The sequence below is a fragment of the Neltuma alba genome, unplaced genomic scaffold (assembly GCF_004799145.2).
Source record: "Neltuma alba isolate B1F8T4 unplaced genomic scaffold, ASM479914v2 tig00011597_pilon, whole genome shotgun sequence".
Taxonomy (NCBI): Eukaryota; Viridiplantae; Streptophyta; class Magnoliopsida; order Fabales; family Fabaceae; genus Neltuma; species Neltuma alba.
Genome location: NW_021636249.1, coordinates 80,816 through 99,131, shown reverse-complemented (window position 1 = coordinate 99,131; position 18,316 = coordinate 80,816). Strand labels below are relative to the sequence as shown.

At 32.9% G+C, this 18,316-nt stretch overlaps 1 protein-coding gene across 1 annotated transcript in view; it reads left to right on the top strand.

Annotated features, from left to right (window-relative positions):
• LOC114715531 (probable LRR receptor-like serine/threonine-protein kinase At1g51880) overlaps positions 1-18,316 on the top strand; it is a 34,206-nt gene extending 15,890 nt beyond the window's left edge. The window contains exons 8-27 of the mRNA XM_028900401.1: positions 7,100-7,269; positions 7,474-7,685; positions 8,037-8,163; positions 8,332-8,394; positions 8,522-8,711; positions 8,951-9,367; positions 9,718-9,740; positions 10,781-10,921; positions 13,265-13,817; positions 13,921-14,390; positions 14,802-14,937; positions 15,177-15,248; positions 15,346-15,417; positions 15,537-15,614; positions 15,882-16,054; positions 16,396-16,613; positions 16,727-16,853; positions 16,949-17,011; positions 17,148-17,337; positions 17,615-18,316. Coding sequence (XP_028756234.1) covers positions 7,100-7,269; positions 7,474-7,685; positions 8,037-8,163; positions 8,332-8,394; positions 8,522-8,711; positions 8,951-9,367; positions 9,718-9,740; positions 10,781-10,921; positions 13,265-13,817; positions 13,921-14,390; positions 14,802-14,937; positions 15,177-15,248; positions 15,346-15,417; positions 15,537-15,614; positions 15,882-16,054; positions 16,396-16,613; positions 16,727-16,853; positions 16,949-17,011; positions 17,148-17,337; positions 17,615-18,032 — 3,913 coding nt within the window. The 3' untranslated portion in view covers positions 18,033-18,316. The remainder of the gene's footprint in view (positions 1-7,099; positions 7,270-7,473; positions 7,686-8,036; positions 8,164-8,331; positions 8,395-8,521; positions 8,712-8,950; positions 9,368-9,717; positions 9,741-10,780; positions 10,922-13,264; positions 13,818-13,920; positions 14,391-14,801; positions 14,938-15,176; positions 15,249-15,345; positions 15,418-15,536; positions 15,615-15,881; positions 16,055-16,395; positions 16,614-16,726; positions 16,854-16,948; positions 17,012-17,147; positions 17,338-17,614) is intronic.

The following is an 18,316-nucleotide window of genomic DNA, read 5'->3' as shown; positions in this document are numbered from 1 at the left end:
TGTTTTGTGCAAGCATATATCTTCTGGGAAAAAATGTAAATTACTGTTTAAGTCACCAACAACATTTCATGTTCCCCACTATATATGAACTTTTTCTTTTGTCTTTAATTAGTTTTGTTGGCCAATTCACTCCCCTTCCATCTTCTTTCTTTTTTTGGGGAGGCTTTGGAGCCATATGGATCAGTACTCCTTTAAACAAATAATTAGTTACTTGTCAAGTATTGTTAACTACACATATTAAATGGAGGAGTTTCTATTAATTGGAGCAATTTCAATGTAAATTATTATGGATGATATTTTAGAAAAATAAATGCACATTTTTTTCACAAATAATTAACTAAATTAATTCTCAGCTGTTGAATTTTCTTAGTCTCTACATTACTCGTCTAATATCTACATTAAGGGCGAGAGAAAATAACGTTAATCAATTTAAATGTAAGAACACGAACAATACAACAAGAAAACAACCACCTAACATGAATTATGTAAAAATAAAAATTACAAATAAAAACCAATAATTCCTGAAAATAGTTGAAAGGTCAAATTATACGTTAATGCAATAAAATTTATCGATATTTTTTTTTAAGAAAATAATGTTAATGATTGTAAAATTTGAGGCGTGAAAGATTTGCTGTCTAATTATATTCTGAAAATTCATAGAAAAATCTTGGCTTCAAAAATCCACAACATCGCAGCATTGTTCTCTGTAGTCACCTGATCACAAATTTTACTTTGACCTTCTCATGTCTTGTACCTCGAATAAATACCTGCATCTCACATATAAATACCAAAAACCAGCCAAAAACAAGCTAAAATCATAAGAAATACCAACATTTTTTTAATTTTGTATAGAATTTCAGCTTACCTCTTTAACTTTAAAAAACATACTTTTAGTCATTTAACCCTAAAACTAGTAACAAAAATGATGACACAAGTATTGATAATAAAACATTCTTAAATGCTAACATATTAAATTTAATTTTAAAAATAATTATAATTGTTAAAAAAATTATAATTTAAGGTTAATGATTTTGGTATAAATGACAAAAAATATAGTACTTTTTAAAGTTAAATGAATAAACTAAAATTTTTTATAAAGTTAAAAAACTAAATGTATATATTTTAGTTTTTTTCCTATTTTTACCCTTAAAATTTATGACCTTATCTAACCCCGATTATCCTGGGAATTAGGGGAAGTAACCCTCTTGGGAATTGCACTTTTCAAGAAATTTAATTTGTATAATAATAAATAAAAAGTAAAATAGTACATTTATCTTTAAAATTTAATAATGTGTTGTGCTCGTGAGACACTAGATAGGAAAAGAGGATTAACATTTAGCAAATCATCGTTAAGCATACAAGAGTTCGATTTACGTGTGGTGACCTGGGAAATTAAAATTATGGACTGACCAGTCCATATTTTTTTGGCCAACAAGTTCATGATTACTATCACTTTGTCAATAACATGTAAATTAGTCGGTCAGTTAATACTTATTTAACATTTCATGCGTATCACGACCATCTTTTTCTTTGCTTTAGCTTTATTTCTCCAACCCACTAATTGCTTTCATTTCATCTTTAGCATCATGTGCGTGTGACACAGGCTCAATAATTCGAACATCACATTATAAATTGCCTTTTTTTTCCCATAAAGTATTAAAGTACTATTCATAATTCTTTTGTACTTATCTTGCCCCACATCAGGTCAATCATATCAATCTGCCCAAAAAAAAAAAACGCAACTCAATTATTTTTTTCATTAATTAAATAATGAGTTAATATTTTTTTTGTTCCTGAAATTTGACTTTTCTGATTTTAATTCCTGAAATTTGATTTGATTTTGATTTTGATTCCTTAAATTTATTTTAGTTTTAATTAGTTTTTGTTTCGTGAATAAAAAATCTTTAGCTAAACCAAAATAAAGTAAGTTTCAGAGACCAAGATCACATATTTAAAGTTTCAGTGACCAAAATTAAAATTAAATACTTCATAGGTTGCAGAATTTCTTCTCTGAATGTATGTTATTCTCAATTACGATGAACTTGGATCAGAAAGATTAGATAGAGGCTTCCTATTTCATCAGTATCAGATATTACGAAGAATCTGGCTTTCTCGTCATAATTTTTTTATCTCTTATCTTTTATGGAAGATCTTGACTTGCATAATAAATTACAGCTCTTCAGGGAACAATTTTTTTAAAAAAAAAAATCGAAGGGTTCAAATTAATTAAATAACTATGATTCAATCAAAATAATCATCATTTTAACTTCTAAAACTAAGAGAATAATAATTAAATAAGAAAAAAGTAAATTTCATATTTAATTTATATACATAACCATATTGTAATTAATGAAAAATTTATTTGATAAGCTACATAAAACTAACGGAAAAATTGAAAAGAATGAATGGCCAAAAATGAAAGAAAAATTTTGTTAGGAATGACTTCCAAAAAGGTTGTTAATGAATCAAATTCAATAATATGAGTTGTCGTTTTATGAAGTGATCTAAGCGTAAATGGAATTAATGCTAATTTTTAAAAACAATGACATTTAACTGAGTTAACTCTAAGAGGTCTTCAGTCCCGGAAAAAAAAAAAATCTAAGAAGTCTAACTTATCTCCCTAAATTACACTTGTGTGATACTAAATTATATATCATTTTATAAGTTAGATAAATTAATTTAAAAAAAAAAAGAAGATAAATATTAGAGATAAAAATGAATTAATATATATCTTGCAACTCTCTTAACTCGCCCTTTAAGACTGGAGGAGTATTTAGTAATTCTCAGCTATTGCAGTCTAATTAGATAATGGTCCCAACTCATGATTCTCAATTCACTCACTCACTCTCTCTGTCTCTCTCATTCTCTTCCTCTTTGCTGAAAACTAACTCTGAGAAAACCATGAAGATGGAAGCATTATGGCTTCTGGCTTTGCTTTTGGCTGCTTCTTCAATCATGGACCTTCGAACGTCTGCGCAAGCAGTTGTTCCATCAGACGGTGGTGATGATACTGATACAGGCCGTAAGCACTTCGACCGGTTTCTTCTTTGAATTCCAATTTAGATTCTTCTGATCCCAGGACTCGTTTTATTATTCTGTTTTTCTCATGTTTTACGTAATTTTTAACACCACCAAGTTGGAAATTTATGATTCGTTTTCATGCCCCCCCCCCCAATTTTCACATATCAAAAGTCAAAACGCTTATGATGAGAGTGGTTTATCATGGACAATGATTTTAAAACTAACTTACAGTTCTGTAATTTATATCTTTACAAAATTTTCAATAGGTCTTCACAAATTTTGGTATTATACTGCTCCTGGCTCTGCTACCGACTATTTATAAGCCATGCAATGCAGTTGCAGCTGCCACCAAATTTTGAGTATCTTTTTTCTTTTCATTTTCATTTTATACTGTTTATTTACAAATTTCAGTAAAATTCAAATACCAGAAAATTAATATGATCTTGCAAAAATTATGATTGCTCAAATTGTCGTCGTAGTCTAAATTTATATTTTAAGTTTAATGTCTTGCAATTGATTATTATTTATTTTAATTTTTGAAGTTAAAATTTAATTTGATATTTTATTTATTGTAAAAAAACAAGTATACTCTAATTAAAAAAATCATATGAAAATTGTCAGGACTATTCAAATTTGATTTGGAGAGGGAAAATTTGCTAATTTAGATCCTCACCTCAATTGACCGACATCAACCTTCAGATGATTTCATGGCCATTGAGGAGGCGTCATGTCAATGAAAACAAAAAAAGGAAGGGAGAGTTACAAATTTATTTTTTGAAATCGTAATGACCATCAACCATCATTCACCATTGAGCCTCATACCTATAAATATATATATTTATTGTGTGCTCTATAACCACGTATTCTCTGGGTTCTTTGCATATGTAAGACCTCTTTTGGAAAGTTTTCTTGATCCTAAATAAATATATGACAAAAAAATTTTAATCGTGCTGAAGTGGTTAAAAAGTCCTCATAAGAAGAATGGGAGGGAGTCATTTTTCCTAGCCATTTGCATGGAATTTGACCAATGACTCAAAGTTAATGGATTTTGACACACTTTTTTTTTTACATTTTTTTTGGCAAAGTTGTTAAAAAAGTCCTTATAAAAATCAACAAGCCAGCTAATTTCTTATAATGCGACAATCTAAAATTTAACTAAAAAAAATACTTATATTTAGTATCTGACAATATTTTAAGTAAAATTGCCTTCCATAAAAAGTTATCATGCTTGTTAAAAAAAATTCTTTATGAAGAGAACGGTACAGAGTAGTAAAGAATAATTTACTGAGATTTTTCCGAGGCATTGCGTGGAACTTGAACAATGAGTCAACGTTAATGGATTTTATCTCTGACATCCATATATTGATGATTCACAATTCATATATGTTTGTCTAGCCACTCTCCCCACTACGTATACGTAAAAATTAACCTATTTAATTTGTTTGTCTTCCAATTTAATTAGGGGCGATAAGCATTGATTGTGGGGTAACTCAAGACATCCGGGATTCAAATGGATTCTATCATGACGCAGATGACGCAGAGTTTGTAGAATCTGGCAAGATATATAATCTATCCTCTTATAATAACTTCGATAATGGTCAAGAACAGGTGTGGGAGCAGATGAGAACATTGAGAAGTTTTCCAGAAGGGAAAAGGAACTGCTATTCACTGAAACCCAAGGAAGGCAAAAACAACAACTATCTCATTAGGGTTTACATGTTCTATGGAAACTATGACAACAAAAACTTCATTCCATCCTTTCATCTACATATTGGTGTCAACTTTTGGACAGAAATTAAGTTTGAGAATGCCAGTGTTATTCGACGAAAAACAGTTGCCCAAGTTTCCCCGACAAACTACATCGACGTGTGTCTTATAAACATTGGTAATGGCATACCCTTTGTTTCGCTGTTGGAATTGTGGCCCTTGTCAAACTTTATATATCGAGCCTCCTCCAGTTTACTGATTAGGCCTCATGACATGTGTTAACTTGGGTATGTCCGAAGACCTTAAATTTATCAGGTATGTGTTTTAATATGAACGTTATGTATAATCGGAATATATATATATATCTGTCTGCTTATGTCAGAGTTCATTAAAGTCTTTTGCTGACATAATAATGCAGATATGCGGATGATATCTATGGTAGGTCCTGGTTCAATGTAAAGCTTGATAACTCAGAGCGGTTCTCTACACCAGAAGCAACTAACGTTGACGTAAAAGAGTATAGACTACCAGATGAAGTGTTAAGAACTGCAGTCCGACCACTGAATAATTTGTCTTCCTTATATATCAACTTGACCTCCATTAATTTTACAGCAGAGAGCGAACATTATGTTTACCTTCATTTTTTTGATTTCGAGGAGCATTCTCAGGGTCAAGTAAGAAGCATGGAAATTACTTTCACTGATGAGATCCGAGATGCTGTAACTCTTAGATACCAGGATGTCTATACCTTGGCAAAGAGAATTCCAAAAGGTGTTCTTGTTGATCGTATTTCAATCACATCAACCCCAGGCTCTGGCTTACCCCCCATGATCAATGCTTATGAGATTTATGGAGCATTACCCCAACCAAATTCACCATCTCATGAAGAAGATGGCAAGTATACTGATTGATATATATATATATATATATATATATATATATATTTATATATTTTACTCCGATCTTTCTCTGCTTATGCTTTAGCTATATATTGATTGTTTTAGGCAGCTCTCTCTCATATTGGTCTATCATCCGAGTTGTTTTAAATCAATTAGAGTAAAAACCATTTGTTCATCCACAATTTTGTACCATATTTCATATTTTCTTCAATTTAGGAAGTCACAAGGTCACTTCCATTTAACAGTTGTTACCTTGCGGAACATCAAACATGCCTATAACATCATGAGAATCAGTTGGCAAGGTGACCCCTGCATGCCAAAAGAGTATAGATGGGAAGGTGTTACTTGTAATTACTCTGACAGCATTCCAAGGGTCACTTCTTTGTAAGTAATGGTCTTTTGATCTTTTTTAATTTTCAGAGTTCTAATGCATGATCATCTTCATCTGTTCATGCTGTTTAGTGATGTATCAGATATTATTTTAAGTAGCAGAAAAAAAGTTTGTCTTTGCTTTCACTTTTGTCTCTCGTGTTCTTTGCTTGTGTTTTTCTCGGAAACAACATTTTCATTCTTATCAGTGTCCGAACAGGAACATGAGCTCAAGCAAATTGATAGGAGATATTGTAACTTCATTCTCCAGTCTCATGACATTGGAGAGCTTGTAAGTATCATCTACACAAAGTCAACTTTTGTATATTTTTCCTACCATATATTATAGAAACTTCACATTGTCTGTCTCTACAAGCCAAATAACTTCTGTTATTTACTAATTATATATGTGACGGTATATAATGAGTCTCACATTGTAGGGATTTGTCAAACAACCAATTAACAGGGGAAATACCAGAATCTTTAGCAAAATTACCCAGTTTGAAACTACTGTAAGTTGCAATCTTGAGCATAGCAGCAATAATTTCTTGTTCAAGAAGTCTTGCAATTTATCTCACTGATAAGTCTACAGTAACTTGACAGGAAATAATCTCAAAGGTTCAATTCCCGAGGCTCTGAGGGAGAAGTCGACTACTGGTTTAACTTTGATGTATGTTTATATTTAATGTAACTTAATTTAATTTCATTACACAGTATAGTTGCATTCTCTAAAGTGAATATTTTCTCTTCTTTTCACAACAAGGCTATTCAAAATATTATATGATTTGTCTTTAACTCATTTCCCCTGTTTGAAGTCGACCACTGGTTTAACTTTGATGTACGTTTATATTTAATGTAACTTAATTTAATTTCATTACGCAGTAGAGTTGCATTCTCTAAAGTGAATTTTTTTTCTTCTTTTCAGAACAAGAGTATTCAAAAGATTATATAACTTGTTTTTAACTCATTTCCCCTGTTTGTTATGTTAAATGTAGTCTTCATCTCTTATATTACTGATATTGATAAATATATGCAGGTCATCATTTGTTTCCTCATTCGTTAAAACTGACACTTGCATTTTGATGATATATACTTTCTCCTAGTTTGGAAGGAAATCCAGGTCTCTGTAAGACAGGGTCTTGCAAAACCATTACAAAGAAGTTCATAAAACCACTTGTTGCATCCGCAGCCTCTGTGGTGGTTCTTGCAATAATAGTCTGCATTTCTTTGATTCTCTGCAAATACAAAAGAAAACATCTTAGTGACACGAAAGGTGACCAAGAGCCCCATTTTTCTTCAATCCTTTGTATTTATTTTTCTTGTATATAAGTCTTTAGATGTGATTAACTTACCCTTTTTCTTGTCTATGTATAGATGGTCCCTGCTTAGTTGGAAATGGAAAGTTTTCTGTGAAATACTAGTACTCTATTGTATTAGATTTCTTATACAAATGAAATTTTATTTTGCATTGCTACAGCGTTGTTTTCCAAAAAATATGGTCAGCTTAAATCAAAGAATCAAGGATTTTCTCAGGCTGAAGTTCATGGGATTACCAATGACTTTGCAACTGAAATTGGAGGAGGGGGATTTGGAAAAGTGTACCTTGGAAGACTAAAAGATGGTACTCAAGTTGCAGTCAAATTACTTTCTAAGTCATCACAGCAAGGACTGAATGAGTTTCAATCAGAGGTGAAAACCGTGAACTATTTGTGTTCAGCTATAAATCATTTCTTTTACATTACATTACCTCAGTTCCAAATGTAAGTCATTTGTTTTAAAAGTCTTGGGCTTCAAAACTGAGTTTACGTCTATACCATTAAATGCTTGTTTTAAGAATCAAAGAGCAAAGAGAGAACAACATTGATTATCAAAGGCAAACTTGAAAAGAAATTCTATTTGAAACACAAAAACTATCTGTGGCCAATTTTCCTAATGTGCGAGGCAGGTACCTGTGACTTATATCCGGAACCGTAGGAAGCATCATTTTTGCTTAATTATTTTATTGAGTCATGATATATAATGATAAGGCTCAAAATGCAGGCAAAACTGTTATCCCTTATTTATCATAGAAATCTAGTTTCTCTTATTGGTTTTTGTGACGATGGGGACATGAGAGCTCTGATTTATGAATACATGGCAAAGGGAAATCTCCAGCACCTCCTGTCAGGTTTGTTAAGTCTTAATTTCCCACTATATAACTTACAATTAAAAAAATATTTTTACGTCAGCTCTAGAATTTTCTTCTTACAATTAAGAATACAGGAGTCATTTTATGTTTTAATTTGGGTTACTAGTTGTTTTAAGATTTTCCCTGACAGTTTTCAAGGTTTTGCAGATAAGAACCCAGATATTTTGAGGTGGAATGATAGACTTCAAATTGCATTAGATGCAGCATCTGGTTTGTAGACTTTTATTTTTTTCCCCATCATTGCATTGCAAGTTCATTTTCCATTGCTGTTCAATTTTTGTTCTTTACCTTTATTATAACTTAAGTATTCACTTTACTTTTGGTCAATGGAATGCAGGATTGGACTATCTACACAACGGTTGTAAGCCACCAATAATTCACAGGGACATAAAATCTTCTAACATTTTGCTAAATGAAACCATGCAAGCCAAAATTGCTGATTTGGGATTGTCTAAAGCTTTTGCCAATGATACTGACACTCACATTTCAACTCGCCCGGCAGGCACATTTGGTTATCTCGACCCTGAGTATGTTATTATATAATAACTTTTATTATCTTTTTTCTTTCACAATCCCTTCATAGAATAGTTTATTAATTAGCATTGTGTTCATATCATCCAACCCTGTCTAGCCATACATATAATAATTGCAACTTCAGTAATATCCACAGCCTTGAAATTTACCGTTGATGGTTAAAAATAAATTAAACCGCTTGCTGAGCTTAATCAATTTCTTCAAAGACCGATTAATCTTTCAAAATTTGCAGGTTCCACAGAACTGGAAACTTGAACAAAAAAAGTGATGTTTATAGTTTTGGGATAATTTTGCTTGAGCTAATGACCGGCCAGCGAGCAATAACTGGAACCCCTGAAGGCACATGCCACATATCTGATTGGGTAAATCCAAAGCTTGAGAATGGTGACATCCAAGCCATTGTGGATCCAAGATTAGAAGGGAAATTCAGTAGTGCTTCAGCATGGAAGTTTCTAGAGATAGCCATTTCTTGCATTAGGCCATCTGCAATCCAAAGACCTGATATAAGTTGTGTTGTAATTGATCTAAAGCAGTGTGTGGCTATGGAAACATCAGTTGAAAGTGCAGAAAGCAGTAGTTTAATCTCAAGCACGACATTGGAGACAAGTTATTCTCAGTCTGGATCATACTCACCTCCATCTGCTAGGTAGCATAGGCACGCATGGTCTTTCCAAGACTTGATCAAACTGTCTATTTTTCTTAGTCAAACTGCTTGTTTGTTTGTTTGTTTGTTTTGTTCTAACTATATGTGTATGCATTGAAGGTTCTGTATTTGCTGTTTTTAGTCTTACAGTAGCTATTTGACCGTAGAAGGAAACATGTTTAGGAGCTATTTGTGACTTGTGAGCCGTTTATATATACGGGATATACTTTGATCATACAAATTCCAGTTCATCTCAATCATATCACTTTTAAAATACTTAAACAAAATATCAATTTTGTCAATTTGCTAGCGGCGATTTTTGCCAGTGCCATTAATGTTCACTAATGGAAGAATAGTCTAATTTTAACCATTAATATCAGTACATGAAAAAATATGTCTAATATTAGCTTCCCTCTATGCTACTCCTTTAGTCATTAATATAGTACTTAATTATTGAGTTAATTTTAATCCTAAATATTCCTATTGATACTCTCTCAACCATAATCAAGTAAAGAGAATAAGAAGATATTAAAGAAAATGGTTATGGTATTTGAGAAAAAACATGTCATGTTTTTTATAATTAGCTAACTTGCCTAAATTTTTTAATCTAATCAAATTAGCTAAATAGGTCTTATATTAAGGATTGAGAAGTAGCTTTTTTTCCAAAAAAGGAAAAAAGAAAAACTAGTTTTCAGATCAGCACAATGTTCTTGACATTTCATGTCTCCTACTATATGACCCTTTTCTTTTGCTTTGTTTTACTTGACAACTCACTCCCCTTCCTTTTTTTTCCAAAAAAGGAAAAAAGAAAAATTAGTTTTCAGATCAGCACAATGTTCTTGACACTTCATGTCTCCCACTGAATGACCCTTTTCTTTTGCTTTGTTTTATTTGACAACTCACTCCCCTTCCTTTTTCTTCCCTACAGGTTTTAAGTGGCATCATGCGGGTCACTACTCCTTCAAAGCACCAATTTCTCATCCCTTCCTCAAATTAAAGTATCATTTCTTTCACAAATATCATATCTTAATTGAATCCAAATCACATGGTAGAAAAGAAAATTATAAAGGAGTGATCCGAATGAAATTCTTGCCAGTTTAATTAAAATTCATTCATTTATTAACACTTATATATTTATTTTATTATAGCTTTAATATTTCTTTTGCATAATTTATTTCATCAATAATGATGCTTGTTTCATATTCTATGCAAAAAGCTCAATGACCCATGAAATAATTTATTTTTTATATTAATGTACTGAGATTAAGTCCAAACTCTAAACTGGAAGAGTACTCTGGACCAAACTCTTTCCCCTTTTAACTAAAGCCGCTTTAGTTGAATTGCTGTTACTTTAAGTTAGTCTTCTTTTTAGGCAATATGAGCTTCTGTGGCTCCTGAAAGCAGAACCAGTAGTTTAAGCAAACCCAGTCCACCATTTCTTTGTCGTTCCTCTTTCCGATAAACTTGGAAACATGAAGAGCACGCCATCACTGTGGATTCTCGCTTGCTCTGTTTTTGTTTCATTCATACAAGTTGTTGCAGATGATGGCAGCGATTCCGGTCAGATCTTCATCTGCTTTTCAGTCTTTCTTTCTTTGCTTTTTCTTTGGTAGATAGGAAATTATACGGGAGAATTGCACTAAGATCCTATGGAAGGAACAAAAAATTCTGATAGCAACAAGTTAGCAGCTTGTAATGACAAGTTGCATAGCAGAAAATAATAACTAGTTTTAATTGTTTGCTTTTTATTGTGATTTTTCAGTAATTCTCAGTTCATTTCTTTTTTCTTTTGCTATGTTCTTTCTTGCTTCAGAGATTATGTAAATTATAAATTTATAGTTTGAATTTTTGAACACATTTTTTTACTACTAACATTTGTAAAAATATTTAGTCAAGTATATATTTATTAAAATAACTAATTGAAATTTGAATCAAGTTCTTTTGTTTACATTGAAGCTTCTATACCAATATGATAAAAATATTAAACAAATAGGTAGGTGAAACATAGAAGAAAAGAAGAACAATACGCTTAAATTCTTTAAAATAATTTTAACCAAAATTAGAGATTTAGCATGAGGGTAATCAGTAAATAAAACATTTTTTTAGAATATTGTAGATGTGGATCCTCTCCTTATCTGTGTTTTCTCCTCGTCCTGTCCCTACCCCTGAATAAAAAAGAAACATGGTTGATTTTCAATATTTCATAAAATCATTATTGTTGAGATTAAATTTATTTTTTTTAAATGTAATATTTAAATCACAATTTTATAAATTATTAAATCTCAATCGTTCATTTGGCAATTGAATATTAACGATAAGATGAAGAGAAAGAAAAGGAGAAAAAAAGAGTAGAAAATGAACCAAATCTAAATTGTTTACTGTGTGAAAAGTTTAAACTTAAGTGGGTGTTTTTCAAATAGAAGATGAGCTCAAATAGAGAAAAGCCTAAATACATATACATATGGTGGTATTTATATTACTTTCTATCCTTAATATAACCTTATGTTGGGTATGGGAAAATCAACGGATAACCTCATGTTTGGTAATGGAAAATAAAAAGGAAGAGAGAAAACATTTTAATAAGCTCAATTTAAAAAATTAAAAAAAAAAAGGTTTTCAAAGTTTAATGAAAAGGATGGAAAATAAAAGAGTAATAAAAATAGTATACATGTTCATAAGTTATTGGAAAACTTGACATAATAGATATAAAGAATTTGATATATTTTGTCCTAAAAATTAATTAAAAGTTTTTAACCCCATTTTTTATTTTTTTTAAATTGAGTTTATTCCTTCCCTCCTTTTCATTTTTCTCTACCAAAAATATTACTTGGAGAATAGTAAAGAAGTTAACTAACCAAAATCACATTTTCCTCTACTAAAAAGCTGCATAGTTTTTGGGAAAAACCAATCTAATAGTGTTTATAATTTTATTAAATTTTAAATCAGATCCCTATAATATTTTTTCTTTTTATGCACTCCTTACCGTTTGCTTAGTTACTAGCGTTAGTCCTTTGGATGATAATATTTGCAAACACCGTTCGTTGCAGTCAAGAGGAGCTGATGGGGCGCTACATACGGACAAAGATTGCACCCAAATTAAACCCAACTCCTGAACTTCCATGTTTATACAATAGAATCAGCCATAGCCAAACCTTCCAAACCCAACAAGTCAGGTTTCATGAAGTCCTCCTCGTTTAACTCTGTTCTCTGCCTTTAGTTACCTTAAGTGTACATGGTTCGCCAAAATCAGCGACGCACTATTTTCTTCTTTAGCTTCTTAAGGACTGGATCATGCTCCTCCTTCGTCCACACTTGAAAAGCTCGTTAGATATATTGATTGTTGGGTTTTATATATATGATTTCTTACGAGCTAGCAAATGAACTCACAAAGACTGAAAAAAATCTGTACATGTAAGGATTTAGAAGTAACTTGCCAGGAAAATGAATTGATTGATGAGATACATATTAATGTGCATATTCTCTGTACTACTAACTCAGTTTTAAAAGCAAATTAGGGAAATGGATTGATTATTTGCCAAAATTATTTTCATGATTTTAAATAATTTGGTTTACTAAAGCTTAATTTCAATACCCTAAAGTGAAGCGATTCACTAAAGCAGAGAACAGGGATAGCAAGTGATTCTGCAAAAAAACTTCATAGATATGTTGGGTTGGAAGGTTTGGCTATAGCACATTCCTTTGTGTAAACGAGAAGATTCAGGACTTCGCTTTAATTTGGGCACAATCTAACCTCTTTTGATTGAAACTAACAGCATTTCCAAGAAGAAAAAATATTATAGAAACCTCATTCAAAATTTAGTAAAATTATAAGTACTGCCAAATCAGTTTTCCCTAATTTTTAGATTCCTCGTAACGTTTTATAACTTATTCCGATTGAACCAGGGGAGATAAGCATTGATTGCGGAACAACCCAAGCAAGCCGGGACGAGAATGGGTTTTATTATGCGGCGGACGATGGAGATGTTGTGGAATCAGGTCGCATATATAATGTATCTTCTGAATATCGCAGTAGAGATGAGCAGGTTTGGCAGCAGCTGAGCACTCTGAGAAGTTTTCCAGAAGGGAAAAGGAATTGCTATACCCTTAAACCCAAAGAAGGCAAAAACAACAACTTTCTCGTCAGAGCTTACTACCTGTATGGAAATTATGACAACAAAAGTTCTGTTCCCGACTTCGACTTCCATCTTGGCGTCAATTTCTGGACACAATCATATGAAGCCGACACTGTTCGAAGAATGGAGATCATTCATGTTTCTCCAACAAACAGTATTGATGTGTGTCTTATCAACACCGGCCATGGAACACCCTTCATTTCGTTGCTCGAACTCTGGCCTCTCCACAAGTCTATATATCGAACCGATTCCAATTTATTGCCGCTGGACCTCATGACACGCTCTTCTCTGGGAACGTCTAAAGAAGATTATGCTTTCATCAGGTTAACTATTTCAATCATTTTGATCGTTAGTCAGTACTTACTTTTTCATTTACTAACCTGCATAAATTAAGCATGAATTATTCGTCAAATAATAATAATGCAGGTACTCAGATGATATCTACGGTAGGTCATGGTTCCTTCAAGCAAAGATCGGAAACTCAGAGCCAATCGGCACATCAGTTGCAATTGATGGTGATGTGAGTGACTACAAATTACCCAAAGAAGTGTTGAGCACTGCAATTCGATCACGGAACGGTTCATCTTCCTTGTTTATCGAGTTGGATTACGGTACAGATTACGAGTACTATGTTTACCTTCATTTTTTTGACTTCGAGGAGCATTCTCAAGATCAGCAAAGAAAGATGGAAATAAGTTTCACGGATACCATCCGGGAGAACATAACTCTTCAATACCGGAAGCTCAAAACCATAGTTAAGACAATACCTAAAGGGGTACATCTTCAGAACATTTCAATCAAGTCGACCCCAGATTCTGGTTTACCCCCCATGATCAATGCCTTTGAGTTGTATAGAGTACTGCCCCAACCTTATTCACCAACTCGAGATGGGGATGGCAAGTATTACATATCTATTATCTTATCATTCTCCTTTTACTTAATTCTTCTTCTAGATTTTAGCCAGGAGTGATTTTGTTAGGTTAAACATAAGCGGGGCATAGGGGTATATGTAAAGAGGGAAAAAATCTGCGTTTAGCTTAGTTTGATAATAAGTTGAAAACAGCTTGTTTTAATAACTTCCCCCATGCCCCCAATAACCCCCTCATGTTTAACTAACCAAAATCACTTTTTTTTTTCAATAATTTAAAACAAATTGGCCCTTAACTCCCATCATATTTTAATTTTTAATGGTATGGGAGTTTCTTTTACTTGAATTATTATCAGTTTCTAACACTCAGATCTTTGATTCTGACTTAACATGCTTATGTACTAAATCTCTGAGATGCTGCTTATACCGAAAATAACAGTCAATGCCATGAGGATTGTCAAACATTCATATAACATCACCAAAAATTGGCAAGGAGATCCTTGCATGCCCCGCACTTATAGATGGGAAGGTCTGACTTGTGAGGACTCTGACAGCATTCCAAAGATCACTTCATTGTGAGTAGTCTTTTAATGTTCTAAAGTTTTGTTAGACTTGATAACCTAAGGAAACAATGATATTTTCATACCAAATAGCGATCATTTGTGTTCAAGACTAGGATACGCTGTTCATACTGTTCATTGCTGAATATTGTTCAAGGAGCTGTACTGTCGTATCTTGCGATGTCCAATATCTCTCTTCGCCCTTGATTGTGCTAATTATAGTGAAATTTCCATTCTTGACAACCTACGAGCAGGAACTTAAGCTCAAGCAAATTGATTGGAGAGATAAATACTTCATTTTCTGAGCTCATATCGTTGGAGTCCCTGTAAGTATTTAAGTAATGCCAACTTGAATTTCTTTAGTTACATTCATTATCCAAGCAATTCATAATAATTCTCATGTAATAAATTGTCATGCTGTAGAGACTTGTCCAACAATCAATTGATGGGAGAAATACCTGAAGTTTTAGCAAAACTATCCAATCTGAAGCTACTGTAAGTTGCAATGCTTTAGCATATTTCTGTTTTCTTTTTTTTTTTTTTCCTTTTTTTTTCGGTTAAGCGTATTTCTAGTCCCACAAATATTGTGATTTTCTCACGTGATGTATTAGCAGTAATTTGTCAGGGAACAATCTATCTGGTTCAATTCCAAAGGCTCTAAAGGAGAAGGATGGGACTTCTTTAATATTGAGGTTTGCTTGTTGCAACACTCTTAATTCATTCCTCTGCAGTGGCATTGTCTGCATAGAAAGCCACTTCTTCTGTTGTGATTGAGAATATTCAGAAGAACTTGCTCTATTCTCTCTTCCTCACTAGTTTATTTTAGTTTCAAACATGCTAGTAATTGTCTATGTACTAGATATTATTAACAACATTAATGCCATATGCTAGGTGCATAGTATACCGACAATATTCTATCATACGACTGACGGTTATGTACTGGTGCTTTTTCCCCCTAGCTTGGATCGAAATCCTATTCTCTGCCAAAAAGGTGCTTGCAAAACCAGAAGACAGAAGTCCATTATACCAGTTACTGCGTCTGTAGTAGCTTCTGTAGCAGTCCTTGCAATAGTAATCTGCATATCCGTGAAGTTTTGCAAACGTAAAAGGAAAAAACAAAGTGATATGAAAGGTATGCCGGTGAGCTTACACCCTCACCCTTCCACATATCCACTTTCCCTTCATGAATCTTTGGAAGTATTTATTGTTTGCGAAGTTCGTGCATTAATATACGTGTCACGTTTCTTTCCATCTTTTTTGGATTATTTCTCACCACATTCATTTATAAGAAAGTCCCTGCCCACGTGCTTCCTCCATTTCTGAAAACAAGTGCATTATATTTTTAAAACTTTGGGTTGTTTATGAAACCACATTTGGATTGTCTATCGTACTTATTATTTGTTTATTTCTAAAATTATTTAAATTCAGTTATTAATATATTATGCTGTTGGAATTTTATTTCCATTATTGCAGTGAAGATTTCTTCATTTCAAAAAGAAGGGAATCTAAAATCAAAAAATCGTGCATTTAATCACTTGGAAGTTCTTAGTATTACCAATCACTTTGAAACCGTAATTGGAGAAGGAGGATTTGGGAAAGTGTACCTCGGCAGGCTACAAGATGATACACAAGTTGCAGTTAAGTTACTCTCAAAGTCATCGCAGCAAGGATTTAAGGAATTTCAGTCAGAGGTTAGAAGCAAAAATAGTTAATTATTTGATGTTGGAGTTGAATGTTTTCCTTTATATTGAAATCCAACGCATTAATTTGTCTAGTGGTAATAAAGCTCAAGTTCAAAATGCAGGCAGAACTTTTGATGGTTGTTCATCATAAGAACTTGGTTTCTCTTGTTGGCTATTGTAACGATGATGACATGAAAGTACTAGTTTATGAATACATGAATGAAGGAAATCTTCGACAGAAATTATCAGGTTTGTTAAGTCTTGCGTTTGAAGTCTCAACAATCAGGTTACTTAGTTTGTGGGTGACATGACATTTTTCTATGCACAACCTAAATATTTTGCAGATAAGAACACGTGCCCTTTGAAATGGAATGAGAGACTTCAGATAGCATTAGATGCCGCATGTGGTGAGTAAAATCCTCTTTTCCTCTCTTTGAAATTATCAATCCATATTCCTTCGCTTTCATTCTTTTTAACTGTATGTTTTCAGTGTTCTGTTATGTTAGCTTCAGAAATTATCTTGTTCCTCAATAAAAATTGCAGGATTGGACTATCTCCATAATGGTTGTAAGCCAGCAATAATCCATAGAGATTTAAAAACCGCTAACATCTTGCTAAGCAAAAACATGCAAGCCAAGATTGCTGACTTTGGGTTGTCCAGAGCTTTTGCCAATGACACTGACACTCATATTTCAACTCGTCCAGTAGGCACATTTGGTTACCTCGACCCTGAGTATGTTGTTATATAATAAATTTTTGTTATCATTTTTTCTTTTCTCATCTTTGTTGATCCCCAAAATATAAATTGTTCTATTTTCCTCAACTTCAGCAAAATATAATATAGAATAGCTTATCAGCAACTTGTTCATCATTCAACCCCATCTGGCAATACATATAACTCAGCTTAGCGTAATAACCGCAGCCTTGAATTTTAGCATTGATGGTTAATAAAGCACCTGCTTAGCTTAATCAATTTCTTCAAAGACTGATTAATCTTTCAAAATTTGCAGGTTCCACAGAACTGGAAACCTGAATAAAAAAAGTGATATTTATAGTTTTGGGATAATTCTACTTGAGCTAATGACTGGCCAGCCAGCAATAACGGGAACATCTGACAGCATACGTCACATATCTGATTGGGTTAGTCCAAAGCTTGAGACTGGGGATATCCAAGCCATTGTGGATCCAAGATTAGAGGGAAAATTCAGCAGTGCTTCAGCATGGAAGTTTCTAGAAATAGCCATGTCTTGCATTACACCAACAGCAATCCAAAGACCTGATATAAGTTCTGTTGTAATTGATCTAAAGCAATGTTTGGCTATGGAAACATCAATTGAAAATGCAGAAAGCAGCAGTTTAATCCCAAGCACTACATTGGAAGGAAGCTATTCTCAGTCAGCACCATACTCACCACCATCTGCAAGGTAGCATTGTTTGTAGAGGCATGCGTGGTCTTTCTCTGGATCATCATAACTACTACAGAGATTTGTTTCGGGTGGGCAAACTGTTTGCTTGCTTTGTTTAATTATGTAAAATAAAAAGGTATACATTTGGAAAAAATTACAAAGCAGTACACAATTTGGAGTCAATCAGTCAGGATACTACTCACTATTACCTTTATTTCTTTCCTGTAGTTCCAAATGACGAATAAATCCATTTTAGCTACCTTTGTTTTTATGCTAGCATTCAAGTCAGCACTAACTTTCTTGACA